Below are 8,690 nucleotides of genomic sequence, written 5' to 3'. Positions count from 1 at the left end.
ATGTAGACGAGGGGATCGAGTGCACCCTCGGCAAGCTGGGCCAGGGGATGTTGATCTGCCTAAGGGTAGGAAGGCTCTTCAGAGGGACCTGGACAGGAGATCCGTGGGCCAAGGCCAATTGTATGACGTTCAACACAGAGAATGCTGAGTCCTGCCCTTGGGTCACAACAACCTCCTCCCACAATGTTACATACAGGCTTGGGAAAGCTGCCTGGACAAAAAGGACCTGGGGGTGCTGGGGGACAGCTGGCTGACCGTGAGCCAGCAGTGAGCCCAGGTGGTCAAGAAGGCCAACAGCATCCCAGTGTGTGTCGAAAAAGTGTGGCCAGCAGGACCAGGGCAGTGATTGTCTTCCTGTACTCAGCACTGCCAAGGCCGCACCTCAAGCGCTGTGTTCCGTTTTGAGCCACTCACTACAGGGAAGGCGCCGAGGTGCTGGAGCGTGCCCGAAGGCGGGCAGTGAAGCTGGTGAATCAAGCACAAGTCTGATGGGGAGCGGCTGAGGGAGCTGGCGGTGTTTAGCCTGCAGAAGAGGAGGCTGAGGGTGGACCTTCAGACTCTCTACAGCTACCTGAAAGGAGGCTGCAGGCCGGTGGGGGTTGGTTTGGTCTCTTCTCCCAGGTAACAAGCAATAGGACAAGAGGAAATGGCCTCAAGGTATGCCAGGGGAGGTTTAGATTGGATGTTAGGAAAAATGTCTTCACTGACTGGTTGGTCAAGCATTGGAACAGGCTGCACAGGGAGGTGGTGGAAACACCATCCCTGGAGGTGTTTAAAAACCCACCTAGATGTAGTGCTTAGGGCCATGCTTGAGTGATGGACTTGGCAGACCATCAAGTTAATGGTTAGACTTGGTGATCTCAAAGGCCTTTTCCTGGCGGGCATGCCGGGGCGTCTGAGCAAGGGGCTCTGGGATACACTGGAGGTCAAAGAGGGGCCTGGAGGCACCCCGAGAGCACCCAGGTGCCCACGGCTGAACCAGCCCCATGCCCCCCCCCAGGGGCTCCGGGCCCCTCCCTCCTGGGCCAGTGGGTCACAGTGAGGTCTTTGTGACCTCATCTGGTGACACCACACTGCAGTGCATGTACTCACCACGGCCGTGGCCCCAGCCCACGGTTTCCATCAGGACAGCAACGGGACAGGGCAGGAGCATGGAGCGGGCGAGGAGCCCCCGAGCACAGCCCACGTCTCTCCCTGCTGCACCCAGCAGCCCCACGGCGCCCAGGCGTCTCGCCAAAGCTTCCCTTTTCCCCACACCTACCCCTTTCTGTCCTGCAGGATGATGAGGAGATCCCCCAGATTCCCCAGTGTAGCCTGGGAGAAGGATGGGGCTCCCCAGGAGAGCAGGTCTCCACCGGAGCCCCACGAGGTGTGCGTGGTCCAGCCACTGGTGACTGGTGAGTGAGGGGCCCTCTCGGCCTGGGCAGGGCTGAGGCCAGCGAGCGCCCCATGCTCAATGCCATGATAATCTTTCCGTGGCACACTGGCAGCAGGGGTCCCATGGCTTGGGGACACGATGCTGCCTGGGTGACAGGGCTGCTCAGCGCTGGAAGTGGCCCCAGCACAGCCTGTCCCAAGGAGGGAGAGAGCAGAGGGGGGGACCCAGCTCCTGGCCTGGGGCACAGGCAGCCAGAGGCAGCGGTGCTGTGGGATGGGGACCTCTCCTGCCCGTCTGCAAGCCAGTTCCTCAGCCCTGGGCACCGGGGCTTTCCCCACCGCACCGTGCCCCAGCATCACAGCCCATTTGCCAGGCACCCTCCAGCCCTGACACACACGGGATGACTGGGCCAGGGGAGTGGGCACGGGCTGGACACAGGGCACATCTTCCTCTGCTCTCCTGCCACCCGCAGCCTCTCTACAGCCCTCCCTGCTCTCCCCCTTTATTAGATGCCAGCTGGTTGCCTGTGTACACACAGGAGAAGCAAAGCGTGGACTTCATCCAAGCCTTTGCCAGCAGCCCAGAAAAGGTAACCACGGCCCTTCCGAATGTGGCTGTGCCAGCCTCGGCAGACAGGGGCTCTGCTGCCGGGCTGGGCAGAGCTGCTTCTGCCAGCTCTCCTGCACCCCCAGTGCTGTGGTGCTGCTGCCCCTGTGTGTCCCCCTCTCACACTCCCCGTTTGTCTCTCTGTCCCCCCGCTGCCAGGAGGAGGGCCAGGAGATGAAGTTTCTTGAGAGCATCTGCAGCCTGTGCAGAACCGCCAAGCACCATGGCTTGTCACAGGGCCTGGATATCTTCTGCCACGGATACGAGCTGGCAGAGAAGGTCAAGGTGAGGGGACACCCGGTGGCTCTAGGGAAGGGGGCAAGGACCCCCGGCACTGGCACCCTGTGAGGACAATGCTTGGCCACGGCAAGGGGCTGGTGGTGCTGGGTGCTGGCAGCTGCCAGGTCCCATCTCGGTTGTGCTCTGTAGGAGCTGGTGGAACAAGAGCCCAGGGACCAGCTGCGCACAGCAGTGCGGCAACTTGCCATGCTTGCCATCGCCGAATTGAGGTACCTACCCATCCCTGCTGGGGACCCCTTCCTCAGAGGCCTGTGCGCACCCGCGCGAGGCCTCGAGGCACTGCTCCCAGCATCGGTGTCCAGCTGGCCCCTCTCTCTCTTTGCAGCTCAGTGCAGACGGTGCTGGAGGGCAAAGAGAAAAGCAGTCTACATGCCTGCTGCTTGAGTGTCTTGGGGCTTCCTCCAGCAGAGGAAATGGAGGGACTGGACACTTCCCTCTACTTCAGGGTACGTGCTGGGTACTTCAGGGACCTGCAGGAGCGCCCAGTCCCTCTGGGCTGCTCCCTGATAACCCTGTGCTGCCATACAACCAGAGATCTGAGGCAGGGCAGGCTCTTGCCTTTGCTTTCCCACCCTCGTCCCTTTGTGCCCTTCCCGTGGGCCTGGCCCCATCCAATGCCACAGGTTGCTCTGTCGGCAGCACACTGTCTGCCCCTGGGTCTCTCCTGGAAACTGCGAGGCCGTGTGGGACTCCTGCCGTGGCTCTGGGAGTTCAGATCAGTCTCCTGGGGGTGGAGGAACAGTAGAATCGCTGCCACAACTCTTTGTCCTCTCTGCAGACCCTGAATGCCATGGACACCATGCTGGAGACAATGGTGCTCAGCTCTCCTGCCTCCAGAGTCAGCAAGGAGAACTTGCAGAGTATCTTTCAGGTCTGGCATGGGCCAAGAGTGGGCTTCACAGGGGCCATTCCTCACCCTGGAGGGAAGGGGGTGCCCACTCCTGAGTGGGTGGTCCCCACGCCAGCGCCATGCAGAGAGACAGCATGGCAGGGAGGGTGCGCACCTGCCTTGGGTAACCGGGGGCTACCCACCAGGCTCTTCTGTAGCACAGCGGCTGCAGTGGGTGGCATCTGCCTTCCTGCCTGGCCACAAGGCAGGCTCGGGGCATTTGTCCAAAGCCTGTGAAGGACCCTAGGGGCAGGAACGCCACTACAGGCTTTGCCCCAGATCAGAGGAAGCATTGATGGACTGTGCAAGTCCAGCCCTGGAGCTGCAAGGCACACCAGCAGCTTTTCTCTTCCAAGGTGCTGTTGGCTTTCACCAGCTCTGAGAGACCAGCTGTGCTTGAGAGGACCGTGGGCAGGATTAGGATGCTGAGCCATTTGCTGGCCAGCTATTCCTCGCTGGAGGTATGGAAGGACCAGGTACTCTCCAGCCAGGCCACCTCCCATTCCCTGCGCGCCAGCACAGCTGGCAGCTTTGAGGCGCCTGCAGGGCAAGCCTGGGCACAGGTCTGGGTGCTCTGCCAGCCTCTGTGCTGAAGTGGGGGTCTTGGTGCCTCTGTTTCCCATGGGCTTCTCTCCCCAGCCCCCTCTTTGCCAGGAGCCAGCTTTGCCCCCAGTCCTGTGTTGGACGGGACTGCCCAAGGAACATGGTGGGAGCCCAGGCCTGGCAGCTCTCCCTGTGCGGGGCTGCCACCCAGCTAGCTGCTTTGGGAGCCGCGGCCAGCATGGTCCTGCAAAGCTCTGGCACACCTGGGTCCAGCCCTGGCCACGCTCTTGGGGCCGGGGCTCTGGCCCCAGGCGCCTGCCCTCAGCCCTTCTGCTCTTCTGCCTCCCTCACCCAGGCTGCTCAAAATGAGGACAGACATGCCTCCTGCAGAGAGATCCTCATCCCAGTCCTCGGGCAGCTGCTTGGACGTCTCCTCCTGCTCGTGTCATCTGGGGAAGAAAAGACCAGCCGTGTGGCTTTGGATGCCCTTTTCTCCCTTTTCCTATTCACCCGCCAGCAAAAACGTAAGAGAAGCAGTGGTGGGCTGCCTCCCCCGCCCCTGCACAACGACATCAATCGAGCCGTCTGCTTGTCTTCCTGCGCGTTGTGGCGGGCCCTTCCTGTGCTTGCTGGAGGCACCACCATGTCACCAGCACCGCCTCTCCCCTGCTCCTGACCCACGCTGTGTCCCACACAGCTGATCGTCCCGTGGAGCTGAGCTGCTCCTTCACTCAGGAGGCAGCCCCACTCCTCATCCCCTCTTCCTTGAAGAGCTTGTACCACTGCCCCACAGCACTCCATCCATGCGAGCCGTACCCCACGTCACTGTTACTCCAACCACAGTTTAACTGTGGGACTGCATGCAGAGCTCTAGGTCCTTGGAGTTGACCAGGCCAGGAGCATTGGCATAAATACACGGGAGGCAGGTCACCCTTTCATTTACATCTCTCTCCACCACCTCCTCCTTTCACTGTGGGTCATCACCTCCCTTCTCAGCCATTCCTAGATCAAAGCTCTTCTCAGGAGCTGGTAAGCTTGCTGGCAAAGCAGCTGGGTCTCACGCACTCTCCTGTGTTTGCCCTGCTCTTTAGGCACGACACTGTCAGAGGAGAATGCACAGCTGCCAGCGGCTTGGGAAGCTGAGACCACCTCCTTGTGCTGTTCACCCACCGCCAGAGACTTTGCCATGGTAAGGAGCTGCCCCCGTGCCTTGCCTGTGGCATCAGCAGGGCTCTTGTGTGAGAAGGCATCCAAAATGAGCGGGGCTGGCATGGCCTCCCTGTCCCTGCTCTCAGCAGGGTTTCTGCTGTCCCCAAGCAGGGACAACGCGAGGGCTGCACTCCAGTGCCCAAGCAGCATTTTCCGCCTGGCCAACAGCAGGCCCTGGTTCTCTGTAGGGCCAGCACACTGTGCCCCAGAGCCCAAGCCTCCTCCCTCACCCTGGGGGCCCTCTCTTCTCATCCTCCCCCATGCAGTGACTGCAGCCTCTGCTACCAGCACTGCTGTGCATCTCTCACCAGGGCTGCTCGCACTGTCCAGCTTAGCAGCACCATCAGGGCACTCAACGTGACATTCTTCACTCCCTTCCTTCCTGCCATAGGCCTTTGCAAAATACCTTCAACCATCTGAGAGGACAGACATCGTCCTCACAATCATTGATACCCTGAGAGAATTAAATGCCAAGAAAAAGCCGCTGGGCAGCAGTGTGATGGACGTGGTCATGGCAGACCCTCACGTCTGGCTGACAGATGTAAGTGGCCTGTGGCTGGATTACCCTGTCCTTCAGCCCTGGCCCGCCTTGTTCCTCCCTCCATCCCTGCCTCCCGCCCAAAGCCAGGTGTCTCAGGCACCTGAAGCCACCTTAAGGCAGGAGAGGGATGGCAAGGGCAGCTGGGGCAATGGCTGCCCTCCAGTGGCAGCACCACCATCACTTGTGTCCCCTCCAGGTGCCAAAGATCATGAGCTGCATCTATGAATCCTGGGAATACGTGACCATGGAGTCAGGCCAGCGTAGCATGGAGTCACTGCTGCTCCTGATGGCTAACCAGTGCCCTGGGGACGTTGTCACCACGCTGCTGAAGATCGCTCCACGAGGAGACAGGTAGCGGTCCTGACAGCCAGGAGGGCTTGCTCCTAGTGGTGAGAGGGACCCGGAGACTCTCTGGCTGCCAGACCCAAGGAGTACCGCAGGACACCCCGGAGGAGCGGGGCCCTTCCCCCGTCCCAGCACCCATTCCAGCCCTGGTGGGCTGGCCGCGTCCCCAGCACCAAAGCCAGCCCAGAGCCTCGCCACCACCCTCTGTCCCACCCCATGGGGAGCACAGCACCTCAGCCCTCTCCTGCCTGCCCAGGGAGGAGGGTCTGTGTTACGCAGGGCTGGCCCAGGCCACAGTACTGGGGATGGGGTCACCCTGCTGACAGAACGCTCTGGCTTGCAGCACTGCCCTGGCACTGTGGGAGGTGATGCTCTCCACAGCCCAGACCTTGGAGAAGGTTCTGAAGGAGCTGTTCATCAAACTCCAGGACCGGCAAAACAGGCTCTTCTACACATACCAGGAGGACACCTGTTTCGTTCGCTTGGCTGTGAGTTACCAGAAGAAGCCCCAGTGCTCTTGTCCTCAGCTGCTGATGGGAACAGCTGCGCGGTGTGGGGAGTCATGCTGGCTCTTCTGGTCACTCACCGCTGGCTTTCTTTCAGCTGCTGACCTGCACTGATTTGGAGGATGAGGAATTCTCTCCAATGTACAAAGTCTTGAGGTTTCTGAGGGATCCAAGCCCAGCAGTGCTCTCATTGGTGCTCAGGAGCCTCATGACGCTGTCAGAGAGAGCTGAGATGGTGAGCAGGGCATCATCAAAGGGAGCCATATTGGCAGCCAGGGGCTGGGGCAGCGGATAAGCTGGTGGATTGGCCTTGGCTGGGAGTCAGGAGGTTGGGTGACTGCTCCAAAGGCCCTCCTGGCCATGGTGGGGCCTGGTGGCTGCCTGGGGAGCTTGCTGGGCATAGTCCTTTTCAGGAAACAGAAGCTCTGTCTTTCATGCAGGCAAGAAAAATGGAGGTCTTCATGCCAGACATGATGAAGGTCCTGGAGGACGGCAACACAAATATCAAGATGAAGTCCCTGGTGGTCTCGCGAAACGTCATAGGTCACCTGAAGACAAAGGCCAGCCCCATCGCTGTCCAGCTGATGGAGAAGCTCCTGCCCCTCTTTGCTGCGGTAAGGCTGATAGGGGAGCCCAAGCCTTGTGTCCAGGCGCTGGTTGGGGACAGCTACCTACAAGGACGCAAGTCCTACTCTGCTTCTCTCTACCAGGGCTTCGGCGAGGTGAGAGAGCTCTCCATCAGCCTCTTCAGAGACCTAATGAAGACTGTGGTGAGGAAGAACAAGAGGCAGATGAAGACAAAAGTGGAAATGGGCTTGCTCCCTCTCATCTTTCACATGAGTGACCAAATCCACAGCGTGGCCAAGGTACAGATTCCAAAGCTAAGCAGTGATGTAGGGATGAAAACCTGAGATGTTTGGGCCAGGGTACCTCCCAGCTTCCTAAGGGCAGGATGACCCCAGGAAGAAAGGAAAAGGCAGGGAGATGCCAGGTCTCCTTCCCCAGGCCGTGGTGCCATCTCCCAGTTTCTGCTGTTCTGCAGGCCTCCAGGGAAGCCCTCCTCGCTGCAGCAGAGCTCCTCAAGTGGAAAAAGCTCAAACACCTGCTGCAGAGCCATCAGACATGGAGGATTGCAGAGTGCTTGGTGAGGACAACCACTGGAGGAGCGCTGCGCCACGGGTCTGCCCTGCGCGCTCTGCAGCTGTGCCTCACCTGCCCTGCTGCAGCCCGCAGCCCACAGCCTGGAGCTGCATCCTTGTTCCCTGTCCTCGAGAAGAGAGCTCCAAGGGCTCTTCTCCACACCCCTCTCCCCGCACCCAGCGGGAGGGAGGGCTCTGGGCAGCGGCGGGTGCTGGCAGGCGGGACTGCTCCGGCCAGCTGGGGAGGCTGTGTGACATGCCCATACCCTTGTGCTCTCTCCAGCTACAGCGGGACAGGCGCAGGACCGAAGAGTACTTGAATCAGAGCCTGCCGTACCTGGAGGATGCTCAGGCCACCTTGCGAGCAACGGCCGTCAGGTTCATCGGTGAGCCACAGCCCCCAGGGTCCCACTTTTGGCAGCCCAGCCCCAGTCCCGCCACTGCACCGGCAGCAAGGAGCAGCCCGGTGTCTGCCAGAGCCTCGGCTGCCCCGTGCAGGGCCTTGGCCTCTCTCTCCCACCCTTGACCATGCAGGTGGGCTCGGTGGCTGCCTTGCTCAGTCCCACCCGCCTCAGCTACTGCTCTTCCCTGGGGTCAGCCTGGTGAGGGGGAGGAGGGCGTGCAGCCCAGCCAGCTGCGCTGGGGGCTGTGCTGCTGGGAGCATGCTGGGGAGTGGCGGGTCTGATGAAGCTCTGTCCTTAGGGCTTGCTGGGCAGCTCCTGAAGGACCAAAGGGAGGAGAAGCTGGCTGAGATCTGCCACAGTGAGTAGGGAGCATGGGCTGGAGGGGATGCCCGGTGGTTTTCGCAGACACGGCAGTTCATCTCTGCTCCGTTTCTTTCCATCACAGCCCTTCAGACCTTGGAGGAAGACAATGAACCCTCCATCTGTTCCCTGGCAGCTCAGACCACCTCCATCCTGAGCACTCCAAGGGTGCGGCAAACGTCACGATGCACCCTGCGATCACTGTGCTGCTGGTGCTGCTAAGCCAGGCAGAGGTGCGGCTTTTCTCCAGAGAACGGCTGCAATTCAATAAAGCTGGAACAAGAAGCCTGAACCCAGGGTGTCTTTCCCAAGTAGAACTGACGGGCAGCGAGGAGAGGGCATGGGATGGGTGGTCCCAGCTCTGACCTCCTTGTAGTTCTCCGGGCACCCCAGCGACACCACAGTATCTGCTTCTACTGCACTGCCACGTCCCTGCACCATGATGCACTCGGGAAGGTTTCCATGCAGAG

At 60.6% G+C, this 8,690-nt stretch overlaps 1 protein-coding gene across 1 annotated transcript; it reads left to right on the top strand.

The window, feature by feature from the left end:
• Positions 1-1,163: 1,163 nt before the first annotated feature.
• LOC129735210 (maestro heat-like repeat family member 5) lies at positions 1,164-8,447 on the top strand. The gene is made up of 19 exons (XM_055700560.1): positions 1,164-1,397; positions 1,888-1,967; positions 2,144-2,269; positions 2,414-2,493; positions 2,610-2,730; positions 3,063-3,155; positions 3,530-3,634; positions 4,072-4,240; positions 4,808-4,905; positions 5,317-5,466; positions 5,663-5,817; positions 6,155-6,299; positions 6,415-6,552; positions 6,758-6,931; positions 7,028-7,183; positions 7,360-7,461; positions 7,740-7,842; positions 8,159-8,218; positions 8,306-8,447. Exons 1-19 carry the CDS (start codon positions 1,280-1,282, stop codon positions 8,440-8,442), a joined length of 2,310 nt encoding a protein of 769 aa, XP_055556535.1. The 5' UTR covers positions 1,164-1,279; the 3' UTR covers positions 8,443-8,447.
• The last annotated feature ends 243 nt before the right edge of the window (positions 8,448-8,690 follow it).

Source organism: Falco cherrug, unplaced genomic scaffold (assembly GCF_023634085.1).
Source record: "Falco cherrug isolate bFalChe1 unplaced genomic scaffold, bFalChe1.pri scaffold_58, whole genome shotgun sequence".
Classification (NCBI taxonomy): Eukaryota; Metazoa; Chordata; class Aves; order Falconiformes; family Falconidae; genus Falco; species Falco cherrug.
Note: the sequence above shows the minus strand (reverse complement) of the source record. Positions and strands in the feature narration are given on the sequence as shown.

What these genes read in the sequence shown, in the direction of transcription:
- LOC129735210 (XM_055700560.1), top strand. Translation starts at nt 1,280, where the DNA reads ATGATGAGGAGATCCCCCAGATTCCCCAGTGTAGCCTGGGAGAAGGAT. An exon ending in CTTGCCATCGCCGAATTGAG is followed by an intron (nt 2,494 to 2,609) that starts GTACCTACCCAT and finishes CTCTCTTTGCAG; the next exon opens with CTCAGTGCAGACGGTGCTGG. An exon ending in CTCACGTCTGGCTGACAGAT is followed by an intron (nt 5,467 to 5,662) that starts GTAAGTGGCCTG and finishes TGTCCCCTCCAG; the next exon opens with GTGCCAAAGATCATGAGCTG.